Source organism: Phaethon aethereus (genome assembly GCF_964289735.1).
Source record: "Phaethon aethereus genome assembly, chromosome: 3".
Taxonomy (NCBI): Eukaryota; Metazoa; Chordata; class Aves; order Phaethontiformes; family Phaethontidae; genus Phaethon; species Phaethon aethereus.
This window is the reverse complement of record NC_138576.1, coordinates 63,784,714-63,802,567: the sequence shown is the minus strand read 5'-3', so window position 1 is coordinate 63,802,567 and position 17,854 is coordinate 63,784,714. Positions and strand designations below refer to the sequence as shown.

The 17,854-nt window shown below is 42.3% G+C and overlaps 1 protein-coding gene across 1 annotated transcript in view; it reads right to left on the bottom strand.

The window, feature by feature from the left end:
* ENPP1 (ectonucleotide pyrophosphatase/phosphodiesterase 1) overlaps window positions 1–16,924 on the bottom strand; it is a gene marked incomplete at both ends in the record, with an annotated part of 56,721 nt that extends 39,797 nt beyond the window's left edge. Inside the window, 2 exons of the mRNA XM_081997778.1 lie at window positions 1,086–1,158; window positions 16,733–16,924. Coding sequence (XP_081853904.1) covers window positions 1,086–1,158; window positions 16,733–16,924 — 265 coding nt within the window. The remainder of the gene's footprint in view (window positions 1–1,085; window positions 1,159–16,732) is intronic.
* Window positions 16,925–17,854: the final 930 nt, after the last annotated feature.

Below are 17,854 nucleotides of genomic sequence, written 5' to 3'. Positions count from 1 at the left end.
ATGACTGTCTTCATACAAATCAGAGGAACTGAAGAAGCCCCAGTTCCACATCCCGCTGTACCATGGCTAAGGTACTATCTCAAGACACAGGAAGGGCTGTTCCAAACCGACACAGGAGATATGAACTTGAGTATACTGCTCACTGGCTTAATTTTTGTTTGGTTTTAATGTTAAAGAAGGGGCATAGCATTCTTCCACTAGACTGGGGTTCCCTGGGAAAAAAAAAAAAGAAACTGGTGTTGTGAAGCATTAACAACACTTAAGTGGTTAGTCAGCCTGTTTCACCCTGTGCAATCACCAGAAGGGACTGAGCTAAACCCTTCATCATTTGACTCCTCTTCTCAAGAATCTTGAGGTGTGTGATATTAGGAAAATGAGATAATAACGAGCCAATATTGCAAAGCTCTAATACAATGAGAAAAAACCTAAACAGATTCTAGCAGGAAATTAAACCGAATTTTAGTTAAAAATCATTGTAGGACTGTTTGTTAAACAGATCAACTTTAAAATTATTCTAGATAGTTGTTCCCAAAGTGAAGTTTGATTTCTTAAAATATCTTTCATAATCTTCTACCTGAAGAAACCTCACCATTGAAAAAACCACATATTTTTCAGGACAGAAAACAGCCAGAGGAATTCCACAAGGAATGTTTTCAGACTACAATTCTAACCAGTAAAAAAATAACTTTTTTTTCCCCCTTCATAATTGACTGGAAAAGATGAAAAACAAATGTTCCAGGACAACATGAAATAGAAATTGTTGGGGTTGGTTTTTTTTTTTTTATAGTGAACTGAGAAAAGCCAGCCATGTGACATCACCACAGTGACAGTTGGGATACATGGAAGCTGCCAGACCAGACACTGAGTGCCAGGATCAGTTTACTTCTCAAGTGAGTACACAGAAGTACTGAGTACACCTGAGGTTTATTTCCTGGTTATTTTCATTTCCCTCTAACCGAAACCGCTTCAAGGAATGCATCCAATCCTCTTCCTGCAGCAAGAAAGGGTGGCATTCTGATAATATCAAATTTAATTTACAAGAAGGAAAAAAAGAAATACTTTTAAATAAAAGGTATATTAATTACCATCTTTTGAACAGCTAGGCTTCAGGCCAAATATACATCCTAGGATTGTCGTTAACATACAGACACAGAGTACCTGTGGGACAGGAAGGAAAAGAAGGTAAATGGTTTTGAAAGTCCTCATATAATGCTATATAATTGTACTGAAATTGATAAACATGCAGCTTAGGAAGGTGATTTAACTGCGTTCACAAGTTTTCACTCACACAAGTAGTTATGTTATTTGCAATTAATTACTGGTGAATGAACATGAATATTCTCAAGACTGGGCATGTGTATTTCATTTCTTATGAAGCTATTTAATGTAGACATTATGATATATTTCTTTCTCACAAACAAAAAATTAAGATGTTTATGGTTACACATATATCAGTTTTATAGAAAACTTTCTTTGCTCCACTTCTTCCTTCCTCCTAGGTTGTTCTAAGATGGTAAAGCAAAGTTTTGCCATTGACCACAGACTACAAACAGAAGGCATGGCCCTTAAGTAATACCTATAATTTTCTTAGGCAGGAAAACCTTTTCCCACTTCCTAGTACCCAGTTCATACTAGATGTTGGTCCATACCGTGGTAAGCAACTGTGGGATGTCACATTAGACTGACCACAGTGTCTTACACTGACCAGAAACTATGGCCATGTTTATTCTGGATTGTGAATGCATGAAAGTTACCAAACATGCACCATATTGTCCTTGCCCAGCATTTTAGGGCAAGATCTAATGCCTGCTCAAATAACAGGGAAAGATTCCTTTCAACCTCATTAACTATTGAATTTGGTCCAGAAACTCTTTAGGAAAAGTGTATATATTATGAATGCATATACAGTAATTAAAGAGTCCAGGAAAGTCAACAATGTGCTCATGATGGCTACTCAAGCGTAGAATATAATAAGGTAGTTTTGGCAAAAGTCCTGAAAGAGAAGGCACTGTAATAATGCAGACTTTCTTATTCAGAAGTACTTGGGGAGGTATGGGTAGGAGAGAAAGTATATCTCACTTTCCCAGTCATTGTTTTCTGAGGAAAAATTGCTTTCAAGCAATACTTCAATAACTTTACATACATGCCTACACAAAGCATCTCTGCTTTTTCCTCCTCCCCCATCAGCAAAAGCTGCCAGGTCAGTCTTTTGAGTACAATACCTGAATCATGTTGTGATGTGGCAAAAATTCATCTCATTTTTAAAATGCACCTAATTATTTCTCAAGACTACTTTTTTAAAGACTGTGAGCACTTGAGCAAATAAAAACTATTTGTACTGGTTTTAACAAATAACACTTCACTATACAATTTTGTTCACTAAGCAGTTAATAAAGACAGTAAGAAAGCAATGCTATGCACTCCAAAAATTGAAATTCAGGTATCATTCTGGATTTGTGAAGTACAAGTTGTCGTAAAACCTATTAATCAATATTAAAAATATTACATATATAGCATTCATGAAAAGTAAGAATTACAGACTGGACCTGATGAAACTTTGGCCTAGAATTCTGAATGAGACAAGTCTGGAATCTTATTCAATGCAATGTCTAGCAGAGAAGTAAGTACTTTTTGAGTTCAAATCTTTCTTTGACTTGACAGGGGAAGAAGAAAAATAATAAAAGGATAAGGAAAAAAAAAATCTGGTGTTATCAATGCACCCAGATACACTACAACGGATAGAAAGGTGCAACTCTCCGTTAAGCCTCCATTAAGCTGTCAAGAATGAACACAACTGTGGAGCTCTGTACTTACCTTTTTTTTTAACAGCATATTAACATGTGCAGTATCAACAACATTTTCTGTTAAGTCAGTATCAACAGTATTATCTTCCATGTAAAGTGTTCTGGACCTTTGAAATCTTCCATATGAAATATCACCTAGATAAGAGCACTTGCACAGCTAGGTAGGTAGCATGTCAGATGCAAGATGTCAAAGCCCAGCAAAATCAGTGGAGAGAGAAAAACCTGTTATTGTCCTTCTAACTTATGTATTGTTTGGAAATTACAAATTCAGTCATTTGTTTTTAAAAAGTCAACTTGAGAACATCAGGGGAGGTTTAGACTAGATACTAGGAAAAATTTCTTTACTGAATAGTCAAACATTGGAACAGGCTGCCCTGGGAAGTGGTGGAGTCACGATCACTGGAGGCGTTCAAAAAAAATGTATGGACGTGACACTTCAGGACATGGTTTAGTGGGCCTGGTGGTGTTGGGTTAACAGTTGGACTTGATGATCTTAAAGGCCTTTTCAAACTTTAATGATTCTGATTTTATTTCAGGTTGATGATATATTGCTTCTCTACTCCCACCAGGCCCTGTTACTAAGATCAAACAGTAGAATGTCCTCTGACATGTAACCACAATCATGCTTTAAAACAAACAAAAGCCACACCTACTTTATCTGCAAGAGCTTTATTCCCATATTTTCAAATAGCTACATGACCTATGAGACTTATGCACCTAAGGCATCCTTGTAATAAAAACACATTGCAGTGCCACTAAATGGACTATTAATATTCCCTCATGGAGATTCAGTGTAGGTAATGCATGTTTAAAAAGCAGGAATTTAATTGTGACACCAAATTAATGTAAAAATAAAATCTAAATAAACCCCACTCCAAAGTAGTAGCATTATAATACTTCCCAAGGAAAATGGGTAAATCCTCACTAAAGTTCTCACAAATAATTCCTGAGATTTTGGCACCAAATGTTACAAAATCCCAGTTTTGTGTTGTATTCCAGATTTTCAGTTTTACACTTCCATGAACATAATTAACTCCAACTAGCAAAAATATAAAAGGATTATGTTCACCGAGGCATATAAATGTTCTTTTGGGTAGGAAATACTACAAAATGGCAATGCTATTTGCTGCAATAGTGCAACTTGTGTTTCCTGCAAGTAATACTTGTGACGCTATGAGGTTTCCAAAAACACAGCAAACAGCCTCAAGTTGTGCCAGGGCAGGTTTAGACTGGATATTATGAAAAATTTACTGAGAGTGGTCAAACATTGAAACAGGCTGCCCAGGGAGATGGTGGAATCACCATCACTGGAGGTGTTCAAAAAACACGTAGACAGGGCACTTCAGGACATGGTTTAGTGGGCATGGTGGTGTTGGGTTGATGGTTGGACTTGATGATCTCGAAGGTCTTTTCCAACCTTAATGATTCTATAATTCTATACTGCAAATGCTGCCCACATCTCTACTACAAACCAGTTCTGCTCTCAAATTTCCTATATATACACAAGGAAAAAACATGGTCCAGGTCCTTACCTGGTATACTATGTCCATCTATAATAAAGGAAGAACTGGGAGCTTCCATTGATTCATTACATTCAAGCCTTTTGCTTTGTTAACATTAGTCTCACTAGCTTAAATTTTAGTCTCAAAAATATTTTACTGCAAAATACTAAAGCTTCCCCCCCCTTTTTTTTTCCTCTCCTTTCTTCAACGCTTAATAAAGAAGCTTCAAAAAAAACAGTAAGCTTAGAGGTAAAGCATTTGACAATGTTCTGGGATAGCAGAGTGCACTATACCATGTAATTGCAGCTTAGTTTTTAAGGCTTTGAATCAAAGCTTTATCATGAGCGTGAATGACTCCAGTCATGTAGATATTATCCACACAAATTGCACAAGTGTTCAGCTGGAACAATGTGGAACAACTAATGCTGGCCAACAGCAGCAGTAGTCCTGACTAGGCACAGCAAGAGGTGTTACACCAGTAGTTGACCTATTGTCAGTGGAAAGGCTCTAAGATTATCAGCTCTGCAGATGACGAGGAAAACTCAAGCTAGCTTTAAAGGCTGCCTAGGTACAGAAAGTCATCTCACTGCTGCAGCCCAAATGTGGACTAATTTGCTTTGCTTCTTGCTATATGGGACCTTGCTGCAGCAGGTAGGTTACTAGTATTACCTGAACTATTTTGCATACAGCTAGTTCAGGTTTGGGATGCTGCAGTCTGCTGTATAAAGATTATATAGATTTAAATATATATATATACAAGAAGTAGCTGCACATGTAGTTTAAGGTTTACTACCAAAGAACCTCATTAGAGCCCTGCAGCATCCTACTGCAAGCACAAGACTCACATCTTTACCTACCACCACACTGTCAACCTAATGCCTGCCCTCAAGGTTTAGTCTCTTCAAACAAAAGCAGAAAGTCTTACCCGTTCTCTCTCTCCTGCATATTCTTCCCCCCCCCCCAAAGGGAAAGCAAGAATTGAGAAAAAGGTGCAATTAAGAAAGAATACGGGAATCCACATTTACTAGGAAGGCAAATAAAATTAAAGAACCTGGCCTTGTTATACACAAAAGCAGCACATGAACTTTTTATAGTCCTGTAACTTGAGGGATTACCGGTGTCAGATTTGATTTTAATATAATATCTGAGAAAAGTTTTTAAACCTACACAGTAACAACTGCAGAGAAAGGATCCTTCTTTGTTTTAAAAATATTTTTGAGAAAGTTTGTTTTGGAATCAAAAAACAGTCATCTAGGCATGAATCTCTGTCCCATCACTGCTTCCTCTACGTGGGAGGAAGCAATAAAAGCTTCGCTTTGTAAACATTATAGTGGTTGGGAATAGGTGGTTGAGTGTCTAGAAAACTGCAATCCTGAAAACATTTCAAAAGCCTTTTATTTTGAGCTGGACAGATGGAAATATGGTAACATGGTTAGAGAGCAGGAACATTTCTGTCACTCATCTCTAGAGCTGCAGCAGAAGAGAGTTTCTCAGCGGTGATTTTGGGGGAGCTGGTGGAAGGACCACAGAGCCAGCAAGCACACAAGCTGCAGACACCGGACCTGAAGAGATCAGTCAACTGCAAAGGTCTCAGTGACATACAGAGGAATCTCTCACCAGTCTTAGCTACCATCACCTTTCCTTTGCTATTGTATTTTACTCTTCCTTTACACAGCCAATGCTACTGTTCCTTTCTCTTCACTCTTCCCCAGCTCTGTCCATCTCCCCTACTCCCCCTGATTCTATTCTGCATTTTCTTTGGCAAAGAATGTATTTGTATTTCTTTTAAGGAATAATCATTCTGAATTAAGTTTCTTTCTGTGTCAACCTTCCTTACTCTTTGCCTGCCAAGTACTCAGTTGCTTTCCAGCTTCCTTTCTTCATCCCTGGTGTGCCATGGCCAACAAAACTCATCACTCCAAGGTTTAAGGTACATCCATTAACTAACAACTATGCAATTAACAGAGAAGCAATGAGTAGTAGTAGTCTTCCATTATAATCTCCATGACTGACTCTCACAGTTGTGTTACATCTGTCCATAAAGAGAGAAAATCTAGACTGGGTCTGTAACACCAGTATTGCAAAAAGACACAGAATTTTCCAAAGCCACTGGGATGCGTGAAGGCCACATGACATTTTCACTGTTTTGTGCACCTAGAATAGATGACTAATGAGCTGGACCTTAGCACTGAAATATCTTTGAGAAAGTTTCATCCACAGAAGTGTAAACACAGTAATAAGTAGTGAATTCCAAGCAAGAAGAGAGTCACTTTCTGTCTTTAAAAGGGCATTGTTAAAAATGCAGAAAGCGTACTGGACAAGGCAAAAACCTTACCTACACTTGCCAGGGGCAGTGGAACACTTACTCATGCTTATAAAAGTTATTTTTAAACAGAGATAACCCCCCAACAACCCTGTTTTATTCAGAAGCAGGGGATACTTAATACTAAACTGAAAGGAGGTGGATACTTCACTCACACCAGCACAGCTACATAGCTAAATAAATCACCTAAAAAAGTAAATAGAAGTTATCAGCACTGAAACAAGTGCACCACCTCCTTCTTGCACCACTCATCTCTTCTTTCCACATTTGTAAATACATCTTTACTCTTCAAAGGCTTGCTTCTGTTGATTCACATTCCACATCTAGAGCCCATGAGGAGGAGAGCCACTGAGACTCTCAGGTCCTGGTTGTCCTGAAACACTGAAGGTGACTGAATTATCCTGAAGTCAGTGGAAGGAAAAAATGCAGCTTATACCCAAAATCTTTTCAGAGCTAAAAAGAATTACTGTAAAAATGTATAGAGATTATTGTTTTTCTTCTCAAACCAGCATGCAGAAGGTCTACTCTTGCTGTTTCTATTGAATGTGCTCAATACTTATTACATACTATTGCAACCTAAGGTCATTCAGAGGAGAAGAATGTTTTAAAGGTAGCTCAAGCCACTGTAAGGTGTTATAAAAAGCCCTCACGGAGCTTACCAAAGAGTGATAACTGCTCATTCAGCAGGGAATTATCAGCAGAAGATATTATCATACTATAGCTCTCTAAATACCTCACAAAACTATTCAAGCATCTGGTTTTTCCACAAGAAAGCTACAAAAAGATAGAACAGCGATAGCATCTGTCAACTAGAATCTAAAATATTTTTCTTATTTATTGCTTATCCAACTGTCTAGGTACATATTCTCCTGAAAGGCATTAACACATGAGCTGTTCTCAAAGCACACACATTTCACCCCTAGCTGTTTTATTTTTCAATGCATTTTACACCATGGGAGAATTCAGAGGGAAACTGAAGTGCAACTACATGCTAGCCAAAAAGAAGAGGGAATATAACTTCTTGTTAAATTCCCAGAAAAGACATAGCAGCTGACCCTGCTATTTAATTAGCAGTTAGATTTTTGTAAAAACCTAAGGATAAACAGGACTGAAAACTGAACTTGAATTTTGAGAAAATAGTCAATATTGTAGTTTCAAACACAATTCTTTTATTTAGCACAGCAGACTATGAACACAGAACAAAGACTACCACATGCCACCCGCTTTAGTGGCAGCCACATATGAACGCATGGTTACACAGAAAGAGGGGAAATTGTCAGTATTACGCCAACTCAAAACCGTTGTCCGCACAAGCTGCACTTGACCCATGAATAAAAGCAAAACTGGAGAAAAACATATGGCTGTGAGCCATCATCATGGTCTTCCAATTCCAAAAATCCCTTTTCAAGAATAATGCTGAAGCTGTTGCAGTTTATAGTACTGTCATGAGACTTGTTACAAGAACAGCACAAAAAGGGGCTGCTTCTACTGGGCACTAACAATACTGCCAAATATACCAAGTAAACCCATATTCACTTCCATTTTTCTGCAGCAGACACTGTTGCTACTGCCACCATGACAGCAACATTAGGCTGACCAGGAAGACACAGCGACCTTAAGGAGCAAGTGAAGAAATCCTGTAAAACACTAAGAATGTAAGGAGTGTCAAAAATTGCAAATCCACAAAGGGGCACAGGAACAAGACAGAACAAATAAGGTTTCAAAGCTATTCACTATGGGCCTTTAAGTATACTGGTATCAATCACAGGCACACCTTTAGTCCTGACTTCTTTGGCCATTTTCCCAAAATGAAGGCCAGGGCTGACAAAGAGGCCATTATTTACTTCTACACTCTTTGAATATAGCCCCTCAAAAACCAAAAAGCAGGCTTCCACATTTTGAGGCTTCACAACATGGAAACGTTGTATTTCAGCCAGAAGAGGACTCAGGAACTGGCCCACTTGATCGTGCCACAGATAAAAAGCACAATGAAAGATAAATGGAAGAGTTTGATTATTGACTTTTATGTAAGCAGCTATTACACTTTTTGTTATTCTATGAACAATAAAACAAACAAAAACCCTTTAACACAAACTTGTGCCCAAATACTCCCACATATTAAAAGGCATTTATGTGGGCTGATTTGCCTATATGCCATTACACAACTGAAGGACAACATTCATTCTTTACCTGAGTTTCTCCAGTAATGCAGGTATTTCATCTTTACTTATTACTTCCCTTTTCCCTTTAGCTAACTTATTTACTCAGTGTGGAACAATTAAACAATAGACTATTTGCCAAAAAACCTTACTTATACTTTCCTTTGCTGTCCACCACATTCCATTTACAATAAAATCAATTGATGTCTTAAGTACCCTTAGAGAAAATTTTTTATACAGCTGAACTGTGCAACACCTGTGCAGAAAAAGAAAGTTTTTGCTTTTCAGCGCAGAAAGTATTTTTAAGTTGTTTTGATATAGTTCCTGTTTTCAAAATACCATTCCAATATTGATCATTATAAAATAGCTTCTCTGAAAGTCATATATACTACTGTTTCATTCAAACAGGACACTACTGCAATGCAGAATATTGCCAAATTCAGTCAGACAGAACATTCTTTAAGACAAGTATTGATCCACTGCCCATCGCAGTGATGTCTGCCAATATATTAATTTCTAATACTGGCTCCAAGGTGAGAAATTTTTCAAGCCTTTCATGTTCTCAAAGTCTTTAATTTGCTCTACTCCTCCTTTCAGCTGAAAGCAACAGACACATAACTTCCACGGCAAGACAAATCACAACAATTCACTCCTTGTGTAATTTTACTGATGTCAGTGAAAGAATGCCAAGGAAAAATTTTGAAGAGCAGGAGTTGGAAGGAAGCCTTGCGAAATTTCTATACCTTTGGCCTTGCCTGAAATCTAACAGTTTTATCACAGTAACTAAGTTGTTCTGAATCCAAGTTAACAATTATCTCTACAGAAAGTCTATCAATTTAAACTATTAACATGTTCCTTACTATTTTAGTATCAGAGAGCCTTGCAGAACTACATTGAAGTGGTGTTCAGACCAAGAGCACACTCCCCCCTACCACGAGTTTGGCTGCCTGTCCTTGCTCCAGTTGTCTGACACTCTTTCAGCTGTTGAGAGCACTGTTTGGGAAACCTCAACCAATCCTGAAGACAGTTCATCAACAAAAAGCTGGAAGACGCCTCATCAGAGTCTCCCCCAACGTTGTTTTTGCAGCTGCATATAGTCATCACTTGCCTCCGTCCCCTGCCTTAGCTGTGTTACAGCCACACCGCAGTCATGTCGATCCTGGTCAAGTAACCTATTGATCCAGACCCTGACTCAAACTCACAGACTTGACCTCCTTCCTTGACTTTGGAATTACCTCATCACAGTGTACTCCTCTGGCAGTCTAGACTATTGTCTGAATCTGGTTAGCATCCCCAAACCTGCTTTGCTGACCTTGCTCAGGTACTACAAGACTGTCCCTTGCCAGTGAGGCTACTGTCCATGTCTGCCTTCTTGTCACACCTGGATACAGGTTTACCTTCTCTTTCATTGCAACTTGCCCTCATCAGGTGCTTGACAGGTAGACAAAGACTATTACTGCAAAATTAAAGAAAGGTAATGAAAACCCTAAGGTGTAGATTGAATCAGAGCTCTGAATATTCAAGCAGGAAGTCTGAGCACAGGACACTAATCACAGCCCCTAGTCCCTCCTTTGTTTTGCCTGAATGGACCAAATGGCTGATCCTAGCAAAACTACAGCCTAGTCCATCAGCAGATAGTCTACACTCAAAGTCCTAGTCACAACATGGATGTTTTCAGGCAGGCAACCAGCCAGCAGTGTTGACAGAAGCATGCAAGTCACACAGCTGGGTGTACTTCAGCCTATTCCAAGCTTTGCACTCCAGCTGGAGGCCAGGAAGCCAGAAGCATTCACACACTGCACTCGGAGGTGTGAAAAGTCTCCCGGATGCCTTGAAATCCTCCAGCTCAGCTACATGAGCGACTATCTTGCACCCTGTCCTAAACTGCACACCATTTTGTCTATGCTGAAAGCCATACCTAAGCTACCCAGCTTAAAGTGGGCCAAAGTATGCTAAACAATCACACCTTTGACTGTGGCACAGCTGCACCCAAAATCAACCTAGTTTGGCAATAAAGTTTAAAAATTAGTTCTGAGTACAATGACAAAGGCAACCACTGTTCTCCATTGGTGAAGATTATTATGCAAGTGTTTGGTTTTGGGGTTTTGGTTTTGTTGTTTTTTGGGTTTGTTTTTTTTTTAAATGTAGAAAAAGCCTCAATTCTTGCAAGTGTTTCTTTGGATAATATTTTTTATTTCATATCACCTTCTATCATCTAAGATAGGATATGCTGACCAGGAGGATTTCCAGGGTTAACTTGTATTCTTGCTTTACTTGCACTTTAGTGCTTTAATATTTCTGAACCAAAAGCACGTCAAAGTCTATTTAAACTATGGTCATCCTGTCACTGTCACTTTTGACTTCTTATTTCAGCAGAGGATGTTTGGTGCTAAAAAATTAAATTGCGTAACAGTCAACCACTTTAATATCATTGTTAAGCTATGTGGAGTTTCTTGGAACACAGAGGCCCCATCTGAGCTCAATCCAGCATTCTCACAGTAGCAAGTAATTTCAGTATGGACTACTTTACTGAAAAAGGAAAAAAGGCAAGGTACCTAAAGCAAAACTGTACAGAAAAGGCTGAAATGGAATTATTTGCCGAGGAACAAAAGAAGACTAAAGACTGAACATGGTGCCCAGCACTCCCAAACTCACACACAAAGTAAAGTGCCCTTGAATCCAGTGCTAAAGAACTCACTGACAACCATAAAAATATCAATACCAAAGTCTGCTGAAGTCAATAACCATGTTCCAAATCACAAGGTTAGGGCTTGAACACTTAACTGTCAATAACTTTCCTTTCTTCACAGGAGTTACATTAAGTCCTGACTCTGTATGATGAGCATGAAGGGAAACACCCCAAGTTTGGAACCAGCTTTCTACACAGTCCTTCCCCCAAGAATCAAGACCACACTGCAGTAACGGCAGAAGACAGAGAAGAGTTCATCCAGTGATCACACCCCTCTCAGGAGCCCAAATCTGAGAGCAAAGCAAGCTTTTGAAGGGCCTGGGCCAACACACTACTCAAAGAGTCCAACCCATTTCCCACCTGCTCTCTCACTAATTGCTCCCTTTCTCCAACAGCAGATGTAGAAGAGAATATAGCAATGCTTTATTCCAAAAAGTGCTAGCCTATACGAAGGTTTAGGCACCCTCAGACATATCTAGGAGGGAAACCATCAGCATTAAAACAACCGAACAGGCATGCAGTCTTCCAGACACCTACATAAGAAAAGGTTATTTTCCATACCTTCACCAACTGGGGGGGGGGCACAAAACAAACAAAAACACCAAACAAACCTACAGTTGCCTTCAAAATCGTGACACAGCACACCTTTCCCTGCATGAGCAGAAAGTCAGCAGCTATGGGTTATTTTGGAAGGAGGTGGTGAAAAACTTTCAGGACTCTTACAGAAAATATCTTTATAGCCAACAGATCTCTCTTCTGTAGTTAGAGTCTCTCCTGACTGCAGCAATGACAGATATTAATGGACAAGAGATACTCTTCCTTGGGCTAAGACTCTCACATACAATTTATGGGGGTTTAGGATTCAGATCTTACACCCTAAACTCAGAGACCCATGGATAACTGGAAACAGGTTTATAGAATCATAAGGCTAGAAGGGACCCCAAGAGGTTTTTAGTCCAATCTCTTGCCCAAAGTTGGATCAAAACTGAATTTAGATCTGCCTGCTCATGGCTCTATGCTGTTGAGTCTTGAAAACTTCCAGGGGTGGAGACAACACGATCTCTCTATGCAACCTGTTTGAACACTTAATTATCCTCACAATAAAAAATAAATATTGATATCTCCCTATATCCAGGAATAACCTCTCCTGTTTCAGTATATGGCCATTGTCTCATTCTCCCACTGTGCACACCAGTACAGAGCCTGGTTCCACCTTCTCGATTATGTCCTCAGAGGTATGGGAAGGATACTGTTAGGTGTTCCTCACCCAAGCTATCTCTCCCCCAGGCTAAACAAGCCCAGGTCCCCCCGTCTCTCCTCACAGGAGAGGAACTCTAGCCCCAAACCACTTTGATGGCACGCTGCTGAACTCACTGCAGTTAAATTTATCTTTCCGGCACTGGAGGGGCTCGAGCCTGAACACAGTATTCCAGGTGGGGTCTAACAAGCACTCTACATAGGGACTTTGTTTACCAGTCCCTGGATACAGCCCAGCACACTTAACTTTCATTGCTAGATAAAAAGACAACCAAGATCCGTGCAGACTCCCAAGGATGCCATCTTTATCCTTTGCTGGTTTCAGCCCGTAGATAAGGCCTTCTCCCACCCACTGCCTTAGTCTGATCCTCAGGCTGATAAAGAGTTCACTCACCATCCAAAGGAGAAAGTGACCAAACATACAGGAGTGCAACACAACCTGGATTACTTCTCACTGCATCTGCAACCAGCCGTAAAACACAGAGCAGCTTTCTGGGAGTATGCACCAAGAGTTACAGTGGTTTAATTTGTTAATTAAAACTGGTTTAATTCACAGGTATTATCCAAGTTCTAGCTACCCTCTCAGTAAATTACAGAAGGCAACTGAATAAAGGAAAATTTCAAGAGACTGTTTAGTATTTGGCACACACATAAAACACTAGTCTTAAAAAAAGACCAGGCTGCCTTAATTAAAAGGCTACAAGGAAAAATAATTCCGGACTTACAAAATATTTTTAAGTGTATTCCCACAACATTTTTTAAAACCTCACAATTTATTGTCTTTATGCACTCCAAATACTTGAGTTACTCTTTAGAGGACACTAACATACTTTCAATGTCTCAGACCGGACCTTACATGGAATTTTTTGATAATTCTTTTCTAATCAGGAATTCTCAAGTTGCAAAAACTCCTGAAGAAATTTTCTAACAGAAGTGTGAGTTTAAATTAATTTTCCAGTTTTGATAAAGAAAGCTTGAAACTGCCTAAAAAGAAACACTGTCTATTTTGCTACTTTTTCCCTCAATGGTTCAGCCATTATAAACGCATGGAAAATTTTATTTTAATGGAATGAGTGATTCAGACCAAAATGCATTGCCTGAGAGTCACTGGCAAGCTGGAACAGAAAACCTCTAACCTAAGCAAGAATTACACTGCTCTTGTGTGGCAGCATGCTGCTCAGTCACACGACAGCAGCAGGTGAGCCTGGAGAGACTACAGCCAGCCAGACAGCTCCTTGGACTTTGAGGGACAAAGGTGAGAGCTCAGAAAATTGGCAAGACACGAAATGAAAAGGTGTGCACAGAAGTTACATAAATGAATAAAAGGATCACCATCTCTCACGATTACTCAAAGTTGGATGTTTTCATTCTGTTGCCTTAGGGAAGCACAATGGGTTAATAGACCCCTGTGGGCCTGCCCCACCATTTGGTGAATCCTTCCTGTGCCGCTGCAACAGAAGAGCCACCTGCATGGTATGAAAAGCTACAGCTGAACTAAAATTATGCCTGCCACAACAAGGTCTTCTAGAAGCAGAGGTGACTCTATACCACTTCATTCTCTACCTACATCCTCCCTCAACCCTCATACATTCAGCTAACAACTAAGTACTGTCATGTAACACAGAGGCTTCTGGAGCAACCACCAAAATCCATGGGTAGAGTCCAACCTTTTGTACATGCAACCTCTGCAAGTTCCTCCATAATAGGGTGAAGTTAGCTCATGGACAGAAGCTGCGAACATCGAGGTTGTGTTCACAAGTTGTACAGACTTCTAAGGGTGGCAGGCACATGGATAGGAAGAAGGGAATGCAAGCAAGTCTGTGCTTTCCAGAAAAATTAAAAATGTAATTCAAGTATTCTCTAATCACCAGAAATTCATTCACTAGTTTTTACAAAAAATTCAACAGAAACTTACCCGAAAGTCAAATTTCTCTGTCTACCCAAACGAAGGAAGCAATGGTGCCAGCAAGTAGGATAAATGCAGACAAAGAGAGTTTACCTGTGTCTGATTTGAATAGCATCACTTTTATAGTTTCCCATTGCTCAACCCAAAACACCAAGCAGGTAAATCTACTCACTTCTTTCCTACCTCTACATCAGGATGAGACCATCAATGCATTATAAATACACTGGCTTGAGAGAAAGAAAGAAATTTCATTTCCAACTCCACTTGGAACTCCAACTAGCAAACTCCAGTTTCCTACTCTTATGACTTTCTAACACAATATTTAGGCCAAGTATGTTCTTGTTTTACTCAATCTACTATCACCTGCAGTATTTAGAAAGTTTTTCCAAGTTCTCTCCAAATATTCTGTATTATCTCAGTGTCTGCAATAGCTGAAAACAATACTGCATGTTTATTTATATTTAGAACTTCTAAATTATTTCTGTATAGATGACATATACTTCACTTTGACACTTTAGTCAGCACAGGATGAACACTTTGCCGATTCTCAGTTAAGGTTTGGAAAATAAAAATAAATTCTGAAGAGTAAGTACCTGCAAACATTTTGATTTATACTTAACTCCAGTCTTTCAGTTGCTGTGTATCTCTAACCATTTTGTTGTGTTAGAGCCTAAAACACTCAGAGCAAACACATTAGTTTTTTAATAGTAAATTATTGTTTTCCACTATTATTACCTACTCCTAAGCCTGGAAAAAGCTGGGCTGTTTTCACTACCCAGCTGCAATGGCTTTTATGGGACAACCTAACCTCCTCAGGAGACAACAAAGTAACGAAACAAGCTATAATCCACTGTCATTTAAGAGTTATTTAAAGATTATTTTCCATCAGAACAGTTACTAAAAAACATTTCTACATGGAAACTACCACATGCCCTTATGTGAATTTTGAAATTTTTATTATAAGGTTCTGACAAGCTTGGAAATGCAACTTACCACCCGTTACATCAGAAAGTACAACCAACATGCAGTTGCTAGGATCTGGCAGACAGTTCACTTGAAACAGTAACCAGTTTACAAAACTACAGGTAAGTTTGGAAAGGCATCTTGGTCCTTACGCTTTAAGGCACTGAAAGAGGACTGTTTATGAGATATATATCTCTATATATTTACATGATAAAGAGTCCGCTGCAGTTCCACCAAAGCTTCCTTCCAAGAAGGCCACAGTTCTTTCACCTCGATAATGCTTTTAGCCTCATAACCATTACTCCAGGCAGCCTGGAAAGTCTTATTTTCACATCTCTACAGGGAGGATAATTATAATGCAGCAGCATAGCCAAAACTGGAAAGGGACCTACCTGCTGACAATGGCTTTGGCCATCAGGCCACCTGAACCAAGGCTGGAACCAAGCAGCACTTGGAGACACACTTGCAATCCACAGTATTTCAAAGTCAGTGAAAAGCAAGTTTTTATACTTCCTCCATCCCTTCGGCTCTTGAACTCTTTTTACCTTTTCCTGTTTTAACCTGTTTTTGTCTCCCCTGGTGCATCCCCTACACCGAACAGCTAAAACTAGACGCGGAAAACAGGACAACCATTAACGCTACAAAACAACCGAGACGATTCAACCCCGAGTGCCTCCAAGAGGTAAAAAAAAAAAAAAAAAAAAAAAATAAAAATCAGCGGCAGCACCGTTAACGCCGCTGCAGCCAGGGTGCCGTCTGTAAGCGGCACCGCACCCGCCAGCGCCGCGCTTCCGCCCGAGGCCGCCTCCTGCGGCGGGCAGGCGGGAGCCGTCCCGCAGCGCTGCTGCCCGGGCACCCCGAGGAGCCGCTAGTGCCCAAGGCCGCTTCTCTCTCCCGGGGCCGCAGCAGGCCGCCGGGACAGACCCCCGGGAGGCTCCGAGGGTCCCACCGGGACAAGAGTCTCCCCGAAACGGGAGAGAAGACCGCGGCCGCTCCTGGGACGGTCCCCAGCCCCGCGAGGCGAAGCACCTGCCCGCGGCCGCGCTGCCGGCGAGGCGAGCCGCGGCGAAGGCCGCCCGCCCGTCCCCCAGCCGCCGCCCCGCTGCGGCGGCGGCCCCCCGGCCCTTACCAGGGAGAGCACTTTGTAGGTGTTGGGGTCCTTACTCTTGCCGCCCGGAGCTTTCTCAGGCTCCTCGGCCACCTCCATGGCCGGCAGCATGGGCACGGCCGCAGCCTGCAGCCCACCATCGGCCACCCCCACCCCGTCGAGACGGTCCTCATGGCCCTTCCCCGCTGCCGCCCGCTCCCCGTTGCCCTGCATGGTCACAGCCGTTCTGCCCTCCACCCGCCGCGGCCCCGGCTATTAATAGCGCGGCAGCCCGGCCCGGCCCAGCCCCGCCCCGCCTGGGAGCGCGGCCGCCGGCGGCCCCCGCTAGCCCGCCGGCACCTCAGCCGGCCGCGGCGCAGAGCGCGGCGCGAGCCGTTCCCTCCCCTCCCCGCGCGCCCCTCTCAGCCCCTCGGCCAGCACGGGGCGCGCCTCCGCTTCCCGCCCCCGCCCTGCAGGTGAGGGCGGGCCGCGGCCGCCCCTCCCTGCGGGCAGGCCGGCGGCGGGGCAGAACCGCAGGGCCCGGGGCCGGCGGAGGTGCCGCGGCGGCTCGCCGTGACATCACGCCGCTCCGAAATAGCGGCCGGGGGAGGGCGCCGAGCCTGTGTTTACGAGGGCGCGCGGAGTAAGTTTCCGCTGCCCGAGCCCCGCCGCGGGAAGCGAGCGGGGGCGCGGCCTTCCCCGAAGCCGCCCGGCGGCACAGGTGTGCGCGGGGGTGGGGGGTCCCGGTAACGCTCCCGGTGCCGCCAGAGTCACGTACCCGGCCCCTGGTGCGGGTTTGCGACCCGAGCTCCCCTTTATTGCCCTCTGCTGGTCCCCTCCGCAGGCCGAAGGTGCCAGCCTTGGCCCCTTCCCGGGGAGGCTTCCCGCACCCGCGGGGCCTCGGAGCAGCCGGGTACCTGCACACTGGGGCGGAAACTCAGTAGGCGTCTTCGGTTCCCTTCCAGGGGGTGTTTCTTCTTATCTGGGCAACTTCGGGTTAACTACCTCCAGGCCAGGCTGTGCTTGGAGGGTGTTAGGGTGAAATTCATGTGTAGGCATCCTTCTGGGTCTTGTGTTGGGGCAGGCACCATGTTGCTCCATGGTATCACCTCCCAGTGACTCTCGCTAAAGGCATCCCTGCTCCCTGGCAAGGGCGAGGTGGCC